A 23,763-nucleotide genomic window follows, 5' to 3' on the forward strand; every position below is an offset into this window, starting at 1 on the left:
CTGCATTCGATGAATTTGTGCATAGTCACGCGTGAGTACCGGCATTTCATTGTTGTTCGTCAAATATAAGAGGTATTCAAGCGAACTGAAGTTAAAAGAATTTGAACTTAACGACCATTAAGCTTTGTAAAACCAAAGTTTTTATATTTTTATATTAATTAACAGCTAATATTATTAGGTAGCTCGTATTGCGCCCTTAAAAAATGATTTCATTAATGCGCGGAAATGGCGTTGCCCAATTTGCAGAAAGATCGAAAGTTCAAACAAACATCGGTATTCGTATCAGCACTAAACACGTTGCAGTGCGAAATTTTATTTTTTTTAAATAAATGCTGCAATTTGAATAAAAGAGTTGTTCAAATAGTTGCGTAGACCCCAAACGAATCAGCAATGGTGAGAACTAGTTAGCGGAAATCAAATTACCTACATTTAGGAAACTCAGAAACTGCCACGAGGACAAGCCGGCTGATGCAATTTTGCCGCATGTTGACTGATTTTCCACGTTATTAAGCTTGTTTTCCCCATTTAAATAGGCCTCCAGTGAACGCAAAGGCACCTTTAAGGTGGAGTATCTGCAGAAGATCGAGCGGGAAGTGCAGCAGCGATGGGAAACGGAGCGGGTGCACCAGTCGGATGCCCCGACAGCCCCCAAGAAACGGCAGTCGGAGAAGTTCTTTGTGACCTTCCCCTTTCCCTACATGAACGGGCGCCTCCATCTGGGCCACACCTTCTCGCTCTCCAAGGCCGAGTACTCGGTGAGGTACCACCGCTTAAAGGGACGTCGGGTGCTCTGGCCTTTCGGGTTCCACTGCACTGGCATGCCCATCAAGGCTTGTGCGGATAAGCTGACCCGCGAACTGGAGCAGTTCGGCTACCCGCCACAATTTCCTCAGACCGAGGAAGTTGCTCCTGCGCCCATCGAAACGGCATCCGAGGTGCCTAAGGACAAGTCCAAGGGAAAGAAAAGCAAGGCGGTGGCCAAGACCGCCGGCGCCAAGTACCAGTGGCAAATCATGCAGAGCCTAGGACTCAAGGACGAGGAAATCAAGGACTTTGCCAACGCCGAGCACTGGTTAAAGTACTTCCCACCGCTGGCGGTGCAGGATCTCAAGCGGATCGGCGTGCACATCGACTGGCGACGCACCTTTATTACCACTGACGCCAATCCCTACTTCGACTCCTTCGTACGCTGGCAGTTCAACCACCTGAAGGAGCGAGGCAAGATCATGTACGGCAAGAGGTACACCATCTACTCGCCCAAGGATGGACAGCCCTGCATGGACCACGATCGTTCCACGGGCGAGGGAGTGGGTCCCCAGGAGTACACGCTCATCAAGATGAAGGTTCTGCAGGCGCCTAAGGCTTTGAGGTAAGAGTGTTGGCGAATCACTGGATATTAACAATAAAAACTGCTTATTTCAACGTATCCTAGCTCCATCAAGCAGCCCATTTACATGGTGGCAGCCACTCTGCGACCGGAAACCATGTATGGACAGACCAACTGCTGGTTGCATCCGGACATCAAATACATCGCCTGGCAGAGCAGCAAAAACAACGAGGTGTGGATAAGCACCCGGCGGGCAGCCAGAAATATGACCTACCAGGGATTCACTGCCGTCGAAGGAGACATCAAGGTTTTGGCAGAAGTAACTGGCCAAGATCTCTTGGGAGTTCCCCTCTCGGCTCCACTGACACCACACAAAACCGTTTACACACTGCCCATGCTGAGCATCAAGGAGGATAAGGGTACCGGAGTGGTCACTTCCGTGCCCTCCGATTCCCCCGATGACTACGCTGCTCTGGTGGATTTGCAAAAGAAGGAGGCTTTCCGCCAGAAGTACGGACTTAAGGATGAGATGGTGCTGCCCTATGAACCCATTCCGATCATCGAAGTGCCCACCCTGGGCAAGCTGAGTGCCGTCCATGCCTATGAAACTCTCAAGATCCAATCACAAAACGACAAGGAAAAGTTGGCCGAAGCAAAGGAAATGTGCTATCTAAAGAGTAAGTGAAGTAAGGTAAAGAGCGTTTCTGATACTAAGTCTGTTCCTTTTTCCCCAGGTTTCTACGATGGAGTTATGTTGGTGGGCGAATTTGCCGGCCGCAAGATTCAGGACGTAAAGAAGGATCTGCAGAAGCGTTTGGTCGATGCCAATGAGGCAGATATCTACTATGAGCCTGAGAAGACCATCATGTCGCGTTCGGCCGACGAGTGCGTGGTGGCCCTGTGCAACCAGTGGTATCTGAACTACGGCGAGCCCGTGTGGCAAGCGCAGGCCACGAAGATACTGCAGGACATGGAGACCTTCCACGAGGAGGCGCGCAACAACTTTGAAGCCTGCTTGAATTGGCTGCACGAATACGCCTGTTCCAGAACCTATGGCCTGGGAACCAAACTGCCGTGGGACGATAAGTGGTTGATCGAATCCCTCTCGGATTCCACCATCTACATGGCGTTCTACACAGTGGTGCACTTGCTGCAGGGCGGCACTTTCCGCGGGGAGAAGCCGGGACCTTTCGGTACGTGTATTAGCTCTTTCCCATTAGTTCAAGATATATATAATTTTCTGTACAGGAATTAAACCGTCTGACATGACCGCTGAGGTGTGGGACTACATATTCTTCAAGGAGACTCCCCTGCCTAAAAAGACGGCCATCAAACCGGACCATCTTGCCGTTCTACGCCGCGAGTTCGAGTACTGGTATCCGATGGATCTCCGCGTCTCTGGCAAGGATCTCATCAATAACCACTTGACTTTCTGTCTGTACAATCACGCCGCAATTTGGCCGAACGACGAGAATAAGTGGCCCAAGGGAATGCGTGTAAACGGTCACCTTTTGCTGAACTCTGCTAAGATGTCCAAGTCGGATGGCAACTTCCTTACTCTAACCGAAGCTGTGGACAAGTTCTCAGCCGACGGCATGCGTCTTTGCTTGGCCGACGCTGGCGACAGTGTGGAGGACGCCAACTTTGTAGAAAGCACTGCGGATGCGGGTATCCTGCGTCTGTACACTTTTATCGAGTGGGTCAAGGAGATGCTGGACAATAGGAGCAGTTTGAGAAAGGGCGCAGACAAGACCTTCAACGATCAGGTGTTCCTTAGCGAACTGAATCTGAAAACACAGCAAACCGATGAGAACTACCGAAAGATGTTGTTCAAGGAGGCCTTGAGGAGTGGCTTCTACGAACTCCAGTTGGCCAGGGACAAGTACAGGGAGCTGTGTGGCGCCCAGGGAATGCACGAGGACCTGGTGCTGGAGTTCATCCGCAGGCAAGCTCTGCTGGTGTCTCCCATTTGCCCACATATGGCGGAGCATGTTTGGGGACTGCTGGGCAACAAGGAGTCCATTGTTCTCGCTCGCTGGCCAGAAGTCGGACCCATTAACGAAGTGGATATCCTGTGCTCGGAGTATCTAATGGAAGCTGCCCACTCCTTCCGTCTAAACCTCAAAAACATGCTGCAAGTAAAGGGCAAATCCGGAAAGGGTAAACCTGATGTCCAGCCAGAAAAGCCGAACCGGGGACTGATTTGGGTGGCCAAGACCTACCCTCCATGGCAGTGCTGTGTCCTGGACACCATGAAGGAGTTGTTCAACAAATCCCAAGCCTTGCCGGATAACAAGGTCATCGCTGCCACTCTGCAACAAAAAGCTGAACTGAAGAAGTTTATGAAACGCGTGATGCCCTTCGCCCAGATGATCCGTGAGAAAGTGGAGTCTGGCAAGGGTGTTGCTGCTTTAGCCGTCACCTTGGAGTTTGACGAACGCCAGGTGTTGATCAGTAACCTGGAGTATCTGAAAAACACACTAGATGTGAGTGCTTATAGTTTCTTCCACCTCTTTCCTAAATTTACTTTTTATATTTAATTTTCAGCTGGATGTTTTGGATATCAAGTACACCGATGATCCCTCAGCACCCGAGAAAACTCGTGAGGAAGTTCGACCTGGCTCGCCCTTCATTAGCTTCTCTGTGGCACCCAATGTGAGCGTGGAGCTGACGAACCCCATCGAGCGCTCCTCGTTGTTCCAGGTGAACACCGTCATTTCCGAAGGCGATACCGTACAGTCACTGCGCGAGAAACTTTCCAAAATCATTGGCCTCAAAACGGATAATGCCAACCTGAAAATCTGGCGGTTTGAGGATCCCCTTCTTGGCCCCAGGAAGATACCCAGCTTTGAGGACTACAAGACTGGAAAGGTTGTGCTCAGCGAGGGAAACTTTGTTCTGGATGTTGAGAACAAGAAAGTGAGCGTGGATCAGGCGGGAAAACTGACCGAAGTGGGAAGGAATTTCATCTACGTGGTGGATTAAATCGAACAGCGTCACAAGTCTAACTAATTTATTCATAGAATGAAACCTAAACCTTGTAAAACCAATAAAATTCTTTGAGAAGCGGGTACCCAAAAAATTAAACTTAAAAAGCTTTTTTTTTTCAAAGAACTCTCAAGTTAAACAGCCCCATGGGGTTCCTCTGCAATTATGCGTAAACTGAACTTGAAACAATTAAATAACCCTTCTTGACCCAATTAACCTGACATGGTTTTCGAACTGGCTAGTGACTTAAACAATTTTTATAGTGAGGGCGCAGCCGAAGTCACCCTATCATAGATGTCTTTGGCGTGCTAAGTGTGCCGGTGAGCAGATAATCTGAACAGTGGTTTCTCAGCGGGTCTTCTGCCCCGTGGGTGGCTATCACTAATCCAAAGAAAGAAGAACGAGAACACCTATAAAGGTAGTGCTATGCTCCTAGCCAAAGTACAATTCGATGTTTAGTTGAGTAACATGCTGGCCCTTCGCTTGTTTCTGTTGCTGCAGTGCAGCTTGCTGGTTTTCGCAGGAGTTTGTTTGATACCTCAGCCTATTAAAAGGCAGCGTTCGCTGAAGGATATACTCGAGAACCCCTGGAAATCGTCCCCTCGCTTGGATGGTCGTATAGTTGGTGGACATCGCATTAACATCACGGATGCTCCACATCAGGTTTCGCTTCAGACATCTTCCCATATCTGCGGAGGATCATTGATTTCGGAGGAGTGGATATTGACCGCCGCCCACTGCACTTAGTAAGCTAAAAATTCAATCCAATCCAAGCTAAAATCTCATGTTTCGAATTTAAAGTGGCAAAACAGCGGATCGATTGAAAATTCGTCTGGGCACCAGTGAATTTGCTCGCAGTGGCGAACTGCTCCGCGTCCAGAAGATCGTCCAGCACTCCCAGTTCAACTACACCAACGTGGACTACGACTTTTCCCTGCTCCAGCTGGCGCATCCCATCAAGTTCGACGAGACGAAGAAGGCCATCAAGCTGCCCGAGTCGCAGATGAAGTTCATGGACGGGGAGACCTGCTTCGTGAGTGGCTGGGGCAACACCCAGAACCTGCTGGAGTCCAGGGAGTGGCTGCGCCAGGTGGAGGTGCCGCTGGTCAACCAGGAGCTGTGCAGCGAGAAGTACAAGCAGTACGGCGGCGTCACCGAGCGGATGATCTGCGCCGGCTTTCTGGAGGGCGGCAAGGACGCCTGCCAAGGGGACTCTGGCGGTCCGATGGTCAGCGAATCCGGGGAGCTGGTGGGCGTGGTCAGCTGGGGCTACGGCTGCGCCAAGCCAGAATATCCGGGTGTCTACTCCCGAGTGAGCTTCGCTCGGGATTGGATCAAGGAGCATAGTGGTGTTTGAATAAGTGAATCCAACGAATAGAACTTTTGTTGAGTGGCTTGCAGTTAATTATAAAATAAAGAACGAACCTTTTTCTTCGACCTTCCATTAAGAAGCGTAGGGCTTATTAACCTTCTAATTGCTGTCAGTAACTCCGGGTAATTCATTCCGTAATGCGCCGTTAGAAACGAAAGTTTCGCACACGTTGCCAGCACGCAGCCAACTTGCCAGACACGCGACTCCCCTTCTTTTCGCACACTTTGCCGGCGCATGTCGCGTTGTGCGAAATGAGTCTGTTGGCCACGTTAAAGGATGACAGTGGCGGCACGAGTCCTGCGACCTTTGGCTGGTGGAGGCGGCCAATCTTAATTGTTTCGCCTTCCATTATATCAGGCTATCGCTGTGGCTGGGCTCCGTTCATGTGTTACATGTGGCGTATACGTAATGTGGGTAATTGCGTATACGTCGGGACGACTTTGTATGCAGCATGAACAATTCCAAAGGCAATCAGTTGGTGCGGATTATTTGTCTGTTGACTGAACTCCCCTATATTATGTGTGCTTTGTGATAAATTAGCTGGGAAATATTAACATCGGAAGTTGCATAATTCAAATGCAAATGTGCACTTACATTGAGCAAGTGAACGCAGCATTAACAAGCACTAAAAATGTTTTTTACAACTCCCAATAAACACAAAATCATTCCTAATAGCCTTAGACGCTAACCAACAATATACATTTCTAGCTTATATATTTTACTGTTGAAATTTTTCACACTTTCTTAAATATTTAATACGTACAACTCATTACAAAAGGTAAAATTACAATACCCGTGTTAAGCCCCAAAGAAATTTGATAGTGTGGCACTCAAAAATGTGTTGAATAACATTCTGACCAAGTCAAATAACGTTTATTGTGTGCAAGTGGCTCTGTAACTCGAAAGTGCAGCGATTCATTCTAAACGACTCAGACTGAGCAACAGTTGGCCCCAAACCACCGTTTTCAGTTGAGTTTCCACCGCGATTTGGTGACGACGTGCCTTGTCTCGCGCCTCCGAGAAATCCGCCAAGTAAATACATAGGTATATGTGCCATTCAGTGTGTGTGCGCAATGAGTATGATGCGTATACGCCGCGTGTGCCCGTGCCTGCAACCAACTGTTGATTTCGTTCCCAAAGGATTATTCAACAGATCAGCAACACTCAGAGCCGAGTAAAGTCACCCTGACGAGGCCTACGCCCGAGTTGATTGAAGGCGAATTTCAGCTGGGTAAAAGCGTTTAACGCTGCACTGAAAAAAGTTTCGTTGCTCGAGAGCTCAAGAGTCCATTTACAAAAGAGAAACATATAAAAGTGACGTACAATATAAAATATTTCTAGTCTTTCTTATAAAATCAATTAAATTGGTTTAAAATATTTTCCAAATAAAATTCATTTGATGAGATTTTATTATTATCACCAAAGCATAAATGATTCAAATAAATCATCCTTTAATTACATTTAAATTTTTTTCTAAATTGTTGTGAATTTTTGCCAGTGCACTGATGGCTCTGACTGTTGCTTTTGTTCCCAGAGAGTTCTCCGTATTTTCCGCCGCTGGTTATTCATGGTTATCGAACACTCGCCGACGGCGGTTGGCAAATAAACGTGCGGCACGTTGCCGCTACACGTGAGCCGAGCTTCCCTGTCACTCGACAGCGGGTGCGACAGGGACGGAGCAACGCGGCGAAAGCTCTCGGCTCGCCGCTCTCACGCACACAAGCGCCGGCAGCGGCACGTTGGCCCTGTGTGGGTGGCTGTTTGGCTCAGTGTGTGTATCTGTGAGTTGCATTTCTTATATGACTACGCTCGGCGGCCAAAAGCCAGATCGCATTCAGCTTTGTGCGTCCAAAGTAAGCGGTTCGTTGAGCGGCTCAAAGATAACTTCAAAACAAATCTCAAAAATAAACATCACCAAAGCAAACAAACCTAAACCACAAATTCATGTATATAATATTAAATATAGTTTGTTTACAATCAAGTTATTGTCAAAAAAATATATAAACTGCAAAACTTCGCAAGCAGTAAAAAATTCTATAAAAGTGCTAATATATAGTATTTGAGAGAGTGCTCCGTCTCTCAGAGAAAAAGTGCAAAATAATTGTTGTTATTGTTCAAGTTGTTATTGTATTTTACGTAAGCAACAACATGCAACAAAAGTATTAAAAGTGATATTTGTGCAGTGTATATATAAAAGCAAAGTCTATTTGTGTGCAATAAAGCTGTGCATCTCCTCAAATCTTTATGAGTGCTAAAGGTTTCCTCTTAATTTCAGATAAATATTTAACAAAACTTATTTCAATATTGGGAAAAACTAGAACTAAATCTAGTCTGCAAAGAAACCCAACAAGTGCATAAAAGAGCTTACAAAACAATTTTGAATAGTCAGTAAAACCTGCATTCAAGCTAGTTTTGCATCACAGTGCAAAAATAAACTTAAATTGGAAGCGACAGAGAAAATTCCCTAAATCGGTAAGAAAATGAAACGGATATTATCTATTATCTGTTACTAGTATCTATTCTAGTGATAAGAGGCGACCGATTGCAGTTCTATTTGGCGTGACCCCTTTAAAAATTAGACCCTTAAAAAAGCTAAACGCAAAAACAGCTTTTATAGGGCGCCAAACTTAAACTTTTGAGCTCGACATCACAAGAATGTATGTCGATCAAAAATTCTTTAAGAAATTTAATACAATCAAGGCTTTCAGTATTAACTTCCTTTGACAGCACTTATGTAAACTGCACTCAATGAGCTGGCAAAAAAGGGGCTTGGCCTTCTTCAGATTTTCTGTCAAACTCAGAAAATCCAAACAATTCCGGGAATCTGCCGCTGACAGATTTCATTGCAGGACCCAAATGTTTAGGGTATTTTCGCCCACCAACCAGTTTACCTAGGACTTTAACGACCCTCAGAACCCGCATTTATTGGCATTGCAAATTCAGTTTTTAAATATTTATTTTTGCTCCATCTCTGCGTTCCGTTTCAAATGCAAATTCGATTTCGCCTCAATGAATTTCCCTTTTGCGAAAGAATGAAAAATGCACTCGCTCTCCGCGAAAAGTGCTCGACTCCAGATTTCAATGCGCATATCATTTTCTAGTTCTCGCCTTGCGTTTTATGTAAGATTTTCTTTGATTTCATAACCAGTCAGCGGAAATCGAATTGGGGTTGCTGGACATGCATCAGATATAGACGGCCAAAAGAGGTGTTTTTTTTTCTTTAGGTCATATTAAATTATGCTGAAAGTGATTTAATTGTGAATTGTATTTGGGAATCTCGAATTTTGATGTATTGAATAATTTGTTTACATTGTATTTTTGTACAACTTTTATATTTTTTGTTTAATTGTCGGACCTTATAAAATTGTTTGATTGTATTGTATTATTTAAAAAGTTCGCATATCTGGCTTTCCGGTCTCTTGGCCACTCAACGTGCCATTTAACGTGTTTGCCTAAAAGAGCGCAACAAAACTTTAGTGCAGCTCAATTGCATCCGTCTTTGTTGACAAATATAGTTTCATTGTAAGCTGGAAAATCGGCGGCGAAGCATTTAAAGTCGGCAATCCGGAAGCCGCGCAAAAGCAGGAGCTGCTGCGCCATTCTGCATCCCGATTCAGGCTCTATAAATATCGCCACGGGGCCTCCGAACAATACAAGGTGTATTGTCCCTACGGAAAGCTCCTCCAGCAGCCTTTGTTGCTCCGGATCCACTGGCTTTGCCCTCCAGCTGTGTGGTTTACACAATCAGTCCGAAAGTCTGGAAGTGAGTCACATGCGGCCACCTTGTGCCGCAGTCGCTTGTTGGGGATTTACCTGGTTACGTGATGGGCGAAGGTTGGGTTGCCCCCTCTTCGGGCAACCATGGTGGCAATGGCCCCTTGGCCCACTTATTTACTTATTTACTGCCCCCTCAATTGTGACTTCTGGGAATTTTGGGGCTCGTCTGGTAGGCGTATTCCCCAATTCGATTCGCGACGGGTGTCCGCACACGTGTACTATATTTCGCCGGAATCGGGGGGCATCTCACCCCCAAGTTTGCAGCAGTTGCAGCACATTGCATTGACTGCGCCCTTGGCGGTCACATGTCTGAATGTTTGAATGTCTGAATGTCCGAGTGTCGGGAAGTCAGGCTCGGACTCCGATTTTGTTTGCGAATGCAAATATTTATAGACGCGCGGATGTGTCGGACGGTCGGTTGTGCAATGTGCTGGCTTACAATTAATGAGCGGGCTAAACTATTTTTGAGCAACAAAGGGTTGGGGTCTTCTATTATTGGGATAAAGTGCGAGCGACCTTTACCTATTTTAAGCGATCTTTTGGTTAATTTTAGCTATAATTGTAACACAGTTTAATGGTTTAAATAAACTTTATAAAAATTAAGTTTAATATTGTGATGTTTGTCAATAAACAATAAACTAGCGAAAACGACCTAACAAAATACAACTGATTAAAAAAATCCTGTAGTCCTTGTTCCATATTTATAAAAACTATTTAATTGGTGAACGGACCAAATAATGATGTTTATAAATTTGTTTATATATATATATATATTTAAATATTAATAAATATATTATAAATGTTGATAATAAACTCTTTGTTTATTTACAGTTTCTGCGTGTAATCCTAAGGGGAATCTTCATGTTTTAAGTCGACAATGAGCGCGGAGAGACAGCTCGAACATCACATTTGGAACAATCAAAACTATATAAAGTGAAATCTGAGATGGACTGGTTACTAGCAACGCCGCAGTTGTACAGCGCGTTCTCCTCGCTGGGATGCCTGGAGGGTGACACCTACGTGGTCAACCCCAATGCCTTGGGTGAGTGTCTTCACCAGAGATGCTCTAAAGAGATCCTTTCATACTTAACTCGATTTAAATTGCAGCCATTCTGGAGGAGATCAACTACAAGCTTACCTACGAGGACCAGACACTGCGCACCTTCCGCCGGGCCATTGGGTTCGGGCAGAACGTGAGGTCCTCGCTGATCCCGCTGCTGGAGAACGCGAAGGACGACGCGGTGCTGGAGTCGGTGATCCGCATCCTGGTCAACCTGACGGTGCCGGTGGAGTGCCTCTTCTCCGTGGACGTGATGTACCGCACGGACGTGGGCCGGCACACGATCTTCGAGCTGAACAAGCTGCTCTACACGAGCAAGGAGGCCTTCACCGAGGCGCGGAGCACCAAGAGCGTGGTGGAGTACATGAAGCACATCCTCGAGTCGGACTCGAAGCTGTCGCCGCACAAGTGCGACCAGATCAACAACTGCCTGCTGCTGCTGCGCAACATCCTGCACATCCCGGAGACGCACTCGCACGGCGTGATGCCCATGATGCAGTCGATGCCGCACGGCATCTCCATGCAGAACACCATCCTGTGGAACCTCTTCATCCAGAGCATCGACAAGCTGCTGCTCTACCTCATGACCTGCCCCCAGCGAGCCTTCTGGGGCGTCACCATAGTCCAGCTCATCGCCCTCATCTACAAGGACCAGCACGTGAGCACCCTGCAGAAGCTGCTCAACCTCTGGTTCGAGGCCTCCCTCTCCGAGAGCTCCGAGGACAACGAGAGCAACACCTCGCCTCCGAAGCAGGGCAGCGGCGACTCCAGCCCCATGCTGACCTCCGACCCCACCTCCGACTCCTCCGACAACGGCAGCAATGGACGTGGCATGGGTGGCGGCATGGGCAGCAAGCGGGAGGGCACCGAGGCCACCCTGCAGGAGGTGAGCCGCAAGGGCCAGGAGTACCAGAACGCCATGGCCCGCGTCCCGGCCGACAAGCCCGACGGCTCCGAGGAGGCCTCCGACATGACGGGCAACGAGAGCGAGCTTCCGGGATCCCCGGAGCAGTCGCAGCCCGCCGGGGAGTCCATGGACGACGGCGACTACGAGGACCAGCCGCGCAGCCAGGACGACGACGAGGATGAAAACGAGGTGAGATAATTTGATAACTTCTGAGATTAAATTAATAAGAAGAGCTACGCAGAGTAAAAACAAAAGATTAAAGTGCAAAAACAGATTGTTTATTTAGTTACAGGAAATCATGCCATTTTAGAAATTTACCAACAAAATTTAATTAAATAAGATAATATTAAGTTCCGAAAAGTATCCCTTACAAGTGTTCTTTTTAATTCCATAAGAAAGCCTTTAATTGGATTTTAAACTATAATATTCTTGTAAGCTATCTTATTGTTTCTTCAAATTGTATTAAAATTTTCCAATTCGTTAACCTTTCCAGGACGAGGCGGAGGACGAGGAGTATCTGCGAATGAGCACCCCCTCGGAGCCGCTGAACCTGACCCAACAACCAGCTGACACGGTCAACAACACTACCACAACACTCCCCATTTCCAGTCCGACTGGCTGCCTGGGCAACGGCAACGAGCCGTTCAAACCCCCGCATCCCCTCCCCCTGAGGGCATCCACCTTGGCACAGGCACAGATGCACCAGTTCAACGAGTCCTCCTCCTACGCGGCCCACGTGTCGGCGGTGAAGCTCGGCCAGAAGTCGCCGCACGCCGGCCAGCTCCAGCTGACGAAGGGCAAGTGCTGCCCGCAGAAGCGCGAGTGCCCCTCCTCGCAGTCGGAGCTATCGGATTGCGGTTACGGCACGCAGGTCGAGAACCAGGAGTCCATCTCCACCTCCAGCAATGACGACGACGGGCCGCAGGGCAAGCCGCAGCACCAGAAGCCACCCTGTAACACGAAACCGAGGAACAAGCCACGCACCATTATGTCACCCATGGACAAGAAGGAGCTGCGCCGCAAGAAGCTGGTCAAGCGCAGCAAGAGCAGCCTGTGAGTTTCACTTAGAGATATTAATAATGGTAATAATGATGATAATAATAATTATAATTATATCATCATCATCATTATTATTATTATTGTTATCTCTTAGTGAAACTCGCAATATTTTTATCTTGAATCCACAGCATCAACATGAAGGGTTTAGTCCAACACACGCCCACCGATGACGACATCTCCAATCTGCTCAAAGAGTTCACCGTGGACTTCCTGCTCAAGGGGTACAACTATCTGGTGGAGGAGCTCCACATGCAACTCCTTTCCAATGCGGTAAGTTTAAAAACCCATAGATCATATAAGATTCTCTAATGATATCTTACTTAACTAACAAATTATAACGAAATGGGGCAGAACAAGGTGATTTGTTTTGTTTAATATGAGGTTGCTGTTATGATTTTGTTATTGTTATTGCTATTGAAACTTTCTTTTTATTTTTAATTAAATCTATATATCCCACCCTTCCGGGAAAACCTTAAAATCCCTTTCCCGTTTGGTTATTCTGTAATTTAATATCATATTTCATACCATTCCCAACAGAAGGTTCCAATTGATACGTCGCACTTCTTCTGGCTGGTGACGTATTTCCTGAAGTTCGCCGCCCAGCTGGAGCTGGACATGGAGCACATAGACACGATCCTCACCTACGACGTGCTGAGCTACCTGACCTACGAGGGAGTGACCCTCTGCGAGCAGCTGGAGCTGAACGCGCGCCAGGAGGGGAGCGACCTGAAGCCCTACCTGCGCCGGATGCACCTGGTGGTGACGGCCATCCGGGAGTTCCTGCAGGCCATCGACACCTACAACAAGGTGACCCACCTGAACGAGGACGATCGCGCCCACCTGAGGCAGCTCCAGCTGCAGATCAGCGAGATGTCCGACCTGCGGTGCCTCTTCGTGCTCCTCCTGCGGCGGTTCAACCCCAGCATCCACTCCAAGCAGTACCTGCAGGACCTGGTGGTCACCAACCACATACTCCTCCTGATCCTGGACAGTTCGGCCAAGCTGGGAGGATGCAAATCGATACGCCTGTCGGAGCACATAACCCAGTAAGGCTTATCACTAATAAATATTTCATTTGAAAGTGCTAAATTAGTATTTTGTTTATAGGTTTGCTACCCTGGAGGTAATGCACTACTACGGCATCCTGCTGGAGGACTTCAGCAACAACGGAGAGTTCGTCAACGACTGCATCTTCACCATGATGCATCACATAGGCGGGGAACTGGGTCAGATTGGCGTTTTATTTCAGCCAATTATCCTGAAGACCTACTCCAGAATTTGGGAGGCGGACTACGAGCTGTGTGATGTACGTTATAACATGCAAATTACTTCTTCAGTAGGATTATTTTTTATTATTTATTGCAGGACTGGTCTGATCTCATCGAGTATGTCATCCACAAGTTCATGAACACTCCTCCGAAGTCTCCGCTCACAATTCCCACAACTTCGTTGACTGAAATGACCAAAGAACACAATCAGGAGCACACCGTTTGGTAAGTATTAAAAACTAATAATACTTCATACTCTATATATTTTAATATATTCTCTATCCTTCTAGCTCTTGGTCGCAGGAGGAAATGGATACCCTGTATTGGTATTATGTACAGAGCAAGAAAAACAACGATATTGTGGGGAAAATAGTTAAGCTCTTCAGCAACAATGGCAACAAGCTTAAGACTCGGATCTCCATTATCCAACAACTCTTGCAACAGGTAAGGATTTACATATATTTATTTTATTAAAAGAATATTAAACTAGTTTAATATTTCTTGTAGGACATTATCACCTTGTTGGAGTACGATGACTTGATGAAATTCGAGGACGCCGAGTACCAGAGAACTTTGCTGACCACGCCCACTTCCGGAACCACAGAGTCCGGAATCGAGATTAAGGAGTGTGCCTATGGAAAGCCCTCAGATGATGTGCAGGTGGGATAAGTTGATATAATATATATAGAAACATTTGCATTCAAAACAAAATATTAGAAAGGAAGAAACATTTAAAACGATCAAATTAAATACTCTGTTAAATACATATTATATTTTATGCTTTAACCATATATATTTTTCGTAACGTTTCAGATCCTGCTCGACCTGATCATCAAGGAGCACAAGTCGCAGCACCTGGTGTGGCTGCAGCGCATCCTGATCGAGTGCTGCTTCGTGAAGCTGACCCTGCGGAGCGGGCTGAAGCTGCCCGAGGGGGACCACATCATGGAGCCGGTGGCGTACCACTGCATCTGCAAGCAGAAGTCCATCCCGGTGGTGCAGTGGAACAACGAGCAGTCGACGACGATGCTCTACCAGCCCTTCGTGCTGCTGCTCCACAAGCTGGGCATCCAGCTGCCGGCGGACGCGGGCTCGATCTTCGCCAGGATCCCCGACTACTGGACCCCGGAGACGATGTACGGACTGGCCAAGAAGCTGGGACCGCTGGACAAACGTGAGTTGAACTCATCCCACAAACGAAAAAAAAAAAAACATCCTGTCATGTTGCAAAGGTGATGTGTATACCGTTATCAACAATTTTTGCTCTCTCTCTGTGTGAAATTTTGATCATGGGAATCTCGCCCGCACTCGAATTCGAACCCGATCCCGTGTCTCCATCCATTCCCATTCTCATTGTGCTTCCGTCGGTGTATCTCGATATGCTGTGTGCCTCTCTCCTTCTCCTCCTTCTGGGCTCTTATAGTCGTCCTCAAGTTCGACCCCAGCGAGCTGGAGGATGCCACCGCGGCGAGTCCCGCCCGCTACCACCTCACCGGACCCCGCAACTCGCTCAGCTCGGTGAGCAGCCTGGACGTGGACCTGGCCGAGCCGGAGGAGCTGGCCCTCATCCCCGAGGTGGACGCCGCCGTGGAGCGGGCCCACGCCATGGCCTCCACGCCCTCGCCCAGCGAGATCTTCGCGGTGCCCAAGACCAAGCACTGCAACTCGATCATCAGGTGGGAACTACAGATTAACAATCGATTATTAAAATATATAAAATGTTCAAGGCTTCCCAAAAATTTTATATAAATGAGAAGTTTAATAATCTTAAAAGATAATGTTTAATTATTCAAACGAAAGCCTTAACATTTTTGATACTTTTCCCCATAGAACTCTCTTTTACACTTGCTAATTTCCCTTTGGTTTTATCTTTATCCGATAGATATACACCCGATCCCACGCCCCCAGTTCCCAACTGGCTGCAGTTGGTTATGCGCAGCAAATGCAATCAGCGCTCCGGTCCGTCTGGCGATCCCAGCGATTGGTAAGTGCACTTTATCCACATCCACATCCACAGCCATATCCACAGCCATATCCACATCCATAACCATATCCAGACTTAAGTCGCGCGACCTAGCCCAACCTAAGCGAAGACAATGCCGAAAATCTTCAGATTTATGGCACACGGCAGCCGTTAAGACTCTCCGAACAGCGAACATATTGTTAACACGACGCGACGCTCTCTCTGCCAACCGAAGTCTGAGGCTTGCTGGCCAAGAGCTCTACAGGCAAGAGTCTAGACCCCGATTTATGAACTTTGCGGCCCCTCGTACATTTACTTTCCTGTGTTGACAGTCGTTGTCGCCAGTTGCGCACCAAATGTCAGCTCCGTTTTGGCCATTGTGTCTGTCGACTAGCTAGAACTGAGTGCACTTAAAAAATTCAGATTTCCATGGAAGAACTTTAAATATAATAAATCATTGATCCAAGGATAAACACACCTATTAAAAATATATTAAGTGGTAATCCTCACTTTACCTTCAAGGCACTTTCGAGGATAAAGTATCCTAGATTTTTGTCAGTGCTCGACTATATATCTAGATGCATATAGAGTGGGTATCCCATCCGCTTTGGCCATGTGTGTCCGTATTACCCGTACTTCTGTCCCAAGACCCCACACGATCACCCAGCCCGCTGGTTTCATTGCTCCTGCAATTTTGCGATTCCGATTGCGACGGCTGCTGCTCATGTTGAACGGCTCTTGCATTTGGGTTTATGACTCTTTGTACGGCATTTTGTTGTTACACCAAAGCCAAAACTCTTAGATCCGCGATAAATAGACGGACTCGCCGATTATAGGATAACGCAGAGTATGCTCGCTATTCTGAAACGCCGGAGCGCCTGGGAATGAGTTCAGAAAGGGTGGGGCTGCGTTTAATTTGGGCATTGAAACTAGTTAAACATGATTGATATCTGGCCATTACTGGCTTTTAATCTCGAATTAAGCTGGAAGAACGCAAACAAATTTAATTGGGATTGCAAATATCGAATAATTCAATAAGCCGAGGCTTCTTTGATCGTTTAGGCAGCGATTTAATTCGGACTTTATTTGAACATTGTTATTTCTTTAGATCTCAAGTTTCAGAAGCCTAATCAAGATTAAATTGGAGATTTATTTGTTTTCAAAGAAACGATGTTTGTGTTTACGTTAATTTAGGATGTTTACATTACACCTACAAAAATGAGCATTTGTTAACGAGTTTTTATCGTATTTTTTTGTATCTTGGCCGAAAAAGGTCCCACAGTCAAAATTCGCACAATTTTGAACAGGTAATAAGCCGAGTTAACAATACATTCCAATTTTTGGCAAACATAAAAAAATGAATTTTTCTACAAATTTTTAAGGGGTGGTATCATCACATTTTTTTTCCAAAAATACGGATTTCTTGTTCTAAAAATCCGGATAAGAACTAGATTTATTAAAAATGTGACACTAGATGGATAAATAAAAATTGGTATGCTGTTGGTGGAACCGAACTTCCCTTGGCAATACCCCGACTTTCCACTCCCTCAGTTGACCTGCAATTTTTTCTAAGAATCATTTACACCTTCGACAAGTTTGGCATGTTCGCCACAAGCGAGCGATCAATGCTAACCACGAGATACATTGGCCTGACCTCTGTCGTCGATCGAGCAGCAGGCGCAAAAACCCAGCAGCAACATGAACAGCAGCAACAGAAACCAGCAGCAACAACTGCAGCAGCAACAACTGCAACAGCAACAGCAACAAGCAGCAACAACGGCGACAGCAGCAACATCAAGAGCGACACGAAATGAAGTCATCGCGATTAGCACGCGCAGCTGAGACAGAGCCTATGAATGTCGGGCAGTTGTATCTGATGGATACGCGAACTGGATGGAGGACAGTGGCTACACTCGCACCCTGCTGCATAAATTGTCTTTGTCGCATAAGTAAGCCAGATAATCTCGCTGGCGAGCCAGCTGCTCGGAGTCAATCAATTCATTAGGCTGGCAGGGCGAAATCAAAGCGATTACACCGAATTAACTTTTAATAAACCGCCTGAATAATTGCCCATTGTTTTGGGTAATTTGAAATCCAAGCTGGGCCGCAAAAACAGCCATTAATCACATCGAGTGCTGTTGACATTTAGCTTTTTGGCTTACAATTGCTTGACATCTGTTGCATCCTTAGAAGAGGCTGTCGTCGACCCCCTGAGAATTTCCAGTGAACTGAACCAGTTTTGGGACGAATTTGCATATTTTTTTGCCTGCGAAGGCATGTGAAGTATTCTTGCTGATATTTTATTTATTGTTTGCTGCACAGGCACTGTGGTTCCTCTGCCTTTGTCAAACGAGTTTGGTCTTTACAGTTTGTTACTGTTGTTTTCTGGGTTTTTTTTGCTTTACGCGGAAAGTAAAAGTCAAAAGTTACGCGATCTTTGCCCCCCGGGGGATCCCCGAGCTGAAAAAACAGTGCGTGAGTCCCAGAGTGCAACCAAACAAGTTCTTTTGTTGGTATGGATAGTACATAAAAAGCAGACTTAGTTGCTGACTCAATAGTTGGCTTAGATCACTAGGGATGAAGTCATCTAACAAGCGTAGGATATCTGATATAATCCTGAATAAATTAGAAACTTTAATAAAAGAATTTACACACTTAAAAGACATTCAATTCCCCCTTCACCTTAGGAGTAAAAGTATCTCACAGATACTCTCTAAGCAAATTAACACGAGATGTGGGCACGCTCCTTGGCCGCCTTCACCCACTTTTTTTACTTGTTGCCCGGGTGGCGTGGGCGTTGACAAAAGGCAATTTTCCAAAGTAATTTACTTTGACGCCTGGCGAAAATTGAATTTGACATTTTTCTCATTTTTTGCCTTCGCTCGCTGGGAGTCGCATATGCAACGGCCAGCCCACAAGGAAGCCAAAGTCAACAGCTCCGGCTTGAGTTGCACTTTTCAAGTGGCCCGTGGGCCGAATTCGACTCTGCAATCTGTCAGGCACAGCAGCAACACCAAGTGCAGCAGCAACACCAAGTGCAGCAGCAACACCAAGTGCAGCAGCAACACCAAGTGCAGCAGCAACACAAAGCTTAACAGCAGCAACATCGGGCAGAAGACTACTAACAATATAGTTTTTTTGCTCGGTTTCCCAGCTTCAATTGGCGACCTTCTCTGCCTGCAACTTTGTTTTGGGTTTGGCTTCAGATTTATATATTTTTTCCTTTTCTACATTTTGTTAACATTTTGCATTATTGCCAGTGCTCTTTGTTGCTGCTGCCGAGCAATAAGTGCAACATGCAGTCAAAACATGGACACCCATTGCTCTCCGGCGGACTGGAGCTGCCACCACATCAATCAGCCCCATAAATCATTCTAATTATTAAATAAACAACTTGCCGAAAAAAACTACAGCAGGCTTAGAGTCACGCTGAGTCATTTAATTCAGTAACTGCTACCATGGCCATAAAGTGTGAGAATATATGGGCTCGCGTAGCAAAGGGTTAATTGAGCAACGATCTGTAAGGTTGCATTGAAAAGGGAAGGGATGTGGAGAAAAAATCGATTAAAAAATATAAATTTGGAGGCTCGAAAATAAAACAAGAAATATGCCATTTATAAAAGGAATTTGTAGTTTACAATTTCATGTTAAATGATTTTTAATGTTGCATCTTCATTGAATAATTATAATTATTTAACAATACATAATAGAATATAAACCTTTAACCTTTTCCTTATTTTCTTATTTTCTTTCAGCAATGGAACCCCATCCACAATCGCGGAGGACGATGGATTGGGAAAGTCAGTGAGTGCCGCCACCTCGCAGGCGGCGAGCCCCTCGATGAGCGGGGCCAACCCCACGACGACCAGGCTGGGGTGCCTCACCATGCTGAACTCCTTCATGGGCGGCCACAACGAGAACAGCAGCAGCTCCGGGTGCGGGGGCACCGTGTCCTCCCTCTCGATGGTGGCCCTCATGAGCACGGGGGCGCCGGGCGGGGGAGGAGTCGCCTCCCCACTCGACATGGAGGTGGACGCCTCGATGAAGTCCTCGTTCGAGCGACTGGAGGTCAACGGATCGCACTTCTCGAGGGCCAACAACCTGGACCAGGAGTACAGTGCCATGGTGGCATCTGTGTACGAGAAGGAGAAGGAACTAAAGTGAGTGCGATACTGAAGCTGAATGATCAGTTCAGTGAATTCGCAAATTGTTTATTTATTTTGTTAAAGAAAAGTTCTGGAATTATGTTATCTTAAATTTGAGTTCTTGCAGTTCTCTCAGTAGAAAGTATTTGACAGATTTCTTCAACGCAATATTTTCTTTTGAGCCTTCTTTCCATAACATATTCTCCATATCTTATGAAGCTTTCGCCTAAATAGTATTCAGAAAATATTGTTTGAACAGATTTCTTGAATAGAGGTTATACCTACTTTGAAATATGTACAGATGCTGTGCATCTTGCATAGTTCCCTCTACCAACTACATTATATAAATACAAATGTCACCCAAACTCCTTCAGTGCAAATTGCCCCAGCTTTAGAGCATAAAATAAGACGAATTGTTATACATTAAGGATGGTGAACTGTTCCACCCATTTAACTTATTTGTGACCCAAACTCCTTAACGTTAAGCTGGCTGCTTTTATTGGCTTTTATTGGCATTCAATCTGCGGAAGATTTTTCGCCCGACGGCGACTGAGGAAGTTGAGTGAGTTTGAAAATGAAATTCAGGCCGATGGAGGCGAGGCTCGAGTCGAGACAGGCCGAAGCCAAGCCAAGATTTCGACCTGGCTAATTGACAATTAGACAGATTGCGCAAATGGCAGGCCGTCATTCTGTCAATATGTCCGCAGAAGCGGGAAAAGCTGGAGAATGCCGGGCATTGCTGAACAGTGTCTCACATAAATTTATGGCAAGCAATTATTCAGTTTCAGCCATTTGCGGCTCCGATTCAGTTTTTGTTCAATTTTTTTTTCGACGACTTCAGTGGCCAGTGGAAATTGTTCTTGGCCTTTATTTGGGCGGGTAATTTGATGTGTGTGTTGCTCATGTTTCGACTTTTGGCTCGTGATCATTGCAGCAGCGACAATGTGTCCATAGCCTCCGACCTGACCAGAATGTATGTGAGCGATGAGGAGGAGCGACTCGAGCGGGTGCCCCACTATCATTGAGGATCTGTATCTAAATCCCGTGGCCCACCAGGTGAAACATATCTAGCTCTTACCTGCACCCAGCACAATGATTGTACATTTATGACCTCCAACTGCAAAGGAATACCTGATTAATTAGCTACGCATAAAGTGCATTATACGGTTAGAGAATGTCTGAGCAGAGGTGAAGAGAAGTGCATTATATACGTACTATATATAGCTCATACAGCTGTGAGGCTCCGTAGACTCTATTCCATAGTTAGGCATAAGTTAACCCTAGATTCCACCTGTATTCTGTACACTTACCACATGGGCAGTTCCTGGTTGAATAGTGCAAATATATACACAGATATACATCTATTTACACGAGTAAGATCGAGGAGCGTCCGCATCCGAATCCAAATCCATCTGTATGTAATCCCTAGCCATAAGTTACGCCTAGCAGAAATAAAGCTTTTCCTGTAGCCGAAAGCCACAAATCTCTGTCTCTGACTGGGTGCAAATCCAAATGTGAATAATGTGCAGCAAATTGGCGGAGCCGCAAGATAAACGAGCGGTGGCCAAAGCGAATTAAGGTCATCTGGCCGATCCGGGGGTCAGGGGTTTCCACCGATCCGGGGGCAAATCCGGGGAGACTCCACGCACGGTAGCCGAAACCACTGGCAAAAACAATTGCAGTAAATAAATAAATATAGACAAGAATACACTACTAAATATGTAGATAACGTTCTCTGTTGGTAATTAATCTTTAAACTGTTTTCCACTTTCTTTTACAATTATTAAGATACTTTAAGTAAATCGTTCTTAGATAAACAATTATCTTACTGCTAAACTTAATCAAGGGTAAGCGTTGGTGACTGCATTCTAGAATAATTATTTTCCCAGTGCAATAAATAAAAAAGCCAGTCACATATTCGGTCTTGGTCTGGCCCATACATAAATGGCAAAACATGGCTAAAACAATTACCAAAATGCGGCGGGCACAACAATCGGCCACCGGAGCATAAGCATACTACTCGTACAAGAAATAATAATAATAATTGTGGCCAATTGCTGCTTAGTTGGCTAGTTAATTGCAACATGGCCAAGAGGACAGTCCACTCTCGATGGCCACGAGTTCTTGACTTGGCCAGATCGCAGAATGGCGAGAGGCTTTGGGTGGTAAGTGATTCACTGTGGCTGGGAACCAGTTCGGAAATGGATTACTATATTCGTGGTTAGTTCCGTTTTGGCTTCGTTTATTTCCTCATTCGATTGTTTTTTTTATGAAGGTGTGCATATGCTTTATATTTTCATGGACTATTTCTGAACCTAATAATTTACTAAGAGCACCTGGTATTTATATGGAGTGTGTTTTGCTACTGCCCACATTATTTTAACCATAATAGATTTTGATTAACTAAGAGCGTTATTTATAGATGCTTTTAATTTATGCCTTCATTTCATATTTTTATATTATCTATATGAATTTCTTTACAGCTGAGTTTGTAGAATATTTTTCTTTATTTCCTATTCTATTGGAGAACCCCCAACTTCACTTAATTGTCTGCTGGCAGCACTGGCACCTATGGCTTTTATACTCCCCCCAAATGGCTCACTCGTGGTCTTGCCCCAGTCTACCATGGCAATCTGCTGGTGACGGGCTTTTTGGCCAATGTCTTCGCCTGCAACTCGGTTTGCGACTCCTGGCCAAATTGCAAGCGGCACTGCAATTACCAAGACAAGCAGCTAATTTTATTTGCTGTAAACGTGCGCCTCCGTCTTCAGATTTGCTTTGCTATATGGCTTTGTTTTAGTTTTAGTGTTCGCCGAGTTGAATTCGGTTCGGTGGGAACTTTTGATGACTTTTAGGAGCTCGAGAGAACCCGCAGATTGCGTGTCTGAGCCACATTAAGCACCTTTGACGGCCCGCCGCCGTCACCCGTCAATTGAGTTGTCAGCACCAGAAGTGAGAAAAGCCATTAATCGGGGTGGTCTCTCAACTAGATTCGGATTGAGACAGGGTGCTAAATGGCCAGGGAGGCCGGGCCAATATGCAAATCGAACCGGAAACGAAGACGGTCGAGCCGATTTGAAAGTGAGGAGGAGCGCTCCCCACAAAGAAGCGATTGTCAAAGACTCCGGCAGATTAAATAGCACAATAAGTCAGTCGATCGCGAAACTTGTTCATTTGAAAGTTGAGTTCAAGTTCAGAAATGGCAATGGCAGTCGTTGTTGACCACAATGTTGCCAACAGGTTGCTATAATTTATCTACCACAATAAGCTATTATCCCACATACACGAATAGTTGTCAACGGGAACGACAAAGCGACTTATGTTTTTGAGGAGGCTTTGATACCCTAATCGAAGATTTTATGGGGGAACTTGAGTGCTCAAGAGAGCAACATTCTTGGAAGACCTCTTGATAACAAAAAGTGGTTTGAATAATTTGTATGACTGCTAAAAAAAGTTTATACAGATTTAGTTTAATATTTATTTTACTATACACTATATACTGTTATGTTATTTGGGCAAACTCACTCCTAGATTTAATATACCCCCTGCTTTCCCTACCCAACTTCTTTCAAAACAAACGGCCATCCCCGATGCTCACACAATAATGACTTTGATCTTTAACCAATGGAACAATCGGATATTATTTTTGCATAGGCATGTGGAGTGAAAACGCAGAGTGGGGTTTATGCAATGGGCAAGTGTGAGGCATTTAGATAACATTTGGCCAGCCTCTCGCAACGATTTCGGGGGGAATTTGGCCGTTTTCAGGGAGGGCCAGGAGAGCAGCAGCAGCCCGAAAAGTCGTGTCAAGACAAAGTGCAATAATTCACACTCACTTTCGGGTTTGACGGCTTATAGGTGGGAACACTGGCAACATTAGCAGCAAAACAGCAACAG

The 23,763-nt window shown here is 45.8% G+C and overlaps 3 protein-coding genes across 6 annotated transcripts; all 3 read left to right on the top strand.

Annotated features, from left to right (window-relative positions):
- Window positions 1–270: 270 nt before the first annotated feature.
- Window positions 271–4,414, top strand: LOC108092502 (leucine--tRNA ligase, cytoplasmic). Its single transcript, XM_017192114.1, has 6 exons — window positions 271–393; window positions 534–1,369; window positions 1,433–2,004; window positions 2,062–2,520; window positions 2,576–3,813; window positions 3,875–4,414. Exons 1-6 carry the CDS (start codon window positions 391–393, stop codon window positions 4,310–4,312), a joined length of 3,546 nt encoding a protein of 1,181 aa, XP_017047603.1. The 5' UTR covers window positions 271–390; the 3' UTR covers window positions 4,313–4,414.
- Window positions 4,415–4,783: 369 nt separating this feature from the next.
- On the top strand, window positions 4,784–5,765 carry LOC108092306 (trypsin-1). Its single transcript, XM_017191840.2, has 2 exons — window positions 4,784–5,061; window positions 5,117–5,765. The coding sequence occupies exons 1-2, from the start codon at window positions 4,784–4,786 to the stop codon at window positions 5,670–5,672; spliced, it is 834 nt and encodes a 277-aa protein (XP_017047329.1). The 3' UTR covers window positions 5,673–5,765.
- A 697-nt stretch (window positions 5,766–6,462) lies between these two features.
- LOC108092495 (protein timeless) lies at window positions 6,463–21,349 on the top strand. Of its 4 annotated transcripts, none has more exons than XM_017192097.2 (17): window positions 6,463–6,731; window positions 7,963–8,159; window positions 10,296–10,506; window positions 10,572–11,620; window positions 11,925–12,484; window positions 12,619–12,760; window positions 12,842–12,847; window positions 13,028–13,536; window positions 13,598–13,796; window positions 13,856–13,983; window positions 14,049–14,202; window positions 14,266–14,418; window positions 14,572–14,932; window positions 15,182–15,434; window positions 15,641–15,742; window positions 19,477–19,881; window positions 20,801–21,349. In XM_017192097.2, the coding sequence occupies exons 3-17, from the start codon at window positions 10,410–10,412 to the stop codon at window positions 20,889–20,891; spliced, it is 4,209 nt and encodes a 1,402-aa protein (XP_017047586.1). In that variant the 5' UTR covers window positions 6,463–6,731; window positions 7,963–8,159; window positions 10,296–10,409; the 3' UTR covers window positions 20,892–21,349. The 4 variants fall into 4 exon arrangements, with proteins under 4 accessions (XP_017047586.1, XP_017047587.1, XP_017047588.1 ...); XM_017192098.2 differs by having other exon boundaries at window positions 6,463–6,719; XM_017192099.1 differs by lacking the exon at window positions 6,463–6,731 and adding an exon at window positions 7,560–7,633.
- Window positions 21,350–23,763: the final 2,414 nt, after the last annotated feature.

The sequence above is a fragment of the Drosophila ficusphila genome, unplaced genomic scaffold (genome assembly GCF_018152265.1).
Source record: "Drosophila ficusphila isolate 14025-0441.05 unplaced genomic scaffold, ASM1815226v1 contig_412, whole genome shotgun sequence".
NCBI classification, from domain to species: domain Eukaryota; kingdom Metazoa; phylum Arthropoda; class Insecta; order Diptera; family Drosophilidae; genus Drosophila; species Drosophila ficusphila.

Excerpts from the sequence above, each read along its gene's own strand:
- LOC108092495 (XM_017192097.2), top strand. The coding sequence starts at position 10,410 with ATGGACTGGTTACTAGCAACGCCGCAGTTGTACAGCGCGTTCTCCTCG. Across the intron at positions 13,797-13,855 it reads CGGACTACGAGCTGTGTGAT|GACTGGTCTGATCTCATCGA; the intron begins GTACGTTATAAC and ends TATTTATTGCAG. Across the intron at positions 19,882-20,800 it reads GAGAAGGAGAAGGAACTAAA|CAGCGACAATGTGTCCATAG; the intron begins GTGAGTGCGATA and ends TGATCATTGCAG.
- LOC108092502 (XM_017192114.1), top strand. Across the intron at positions 2,005-2,061 it reads GGAAATGTGCTATCTAAAGA|GTTTCTACGATGGAGTTATG; the intron begins GTAAGTGAAGTA and ends CTTTTTCCCCAG. Across the intron at positions 3,814-3,874 it reads ATCTGAAAAACACACTAGAT|CTGGATGTTTTGGATATCAA; the intron begins GTGAGTGCTTAT and ends TTTAATTTTCAG.
- LOC108092306 (XM_017191840.2), top strand. The coding sequence starts at position 4,784 with ATGCTGGCCCTTCGCTTGTTTCTGTTGCTGCAGTGCAGCTTGCTGGTT. Across the intron at positions 5,062-5,116 it reads ACCGCCGCCCACTGCACTTA|TGGCAAAACAGCGGATCGAT; the intron begins GTAAGCTAAAAA and ends TCGAATTTAAAG.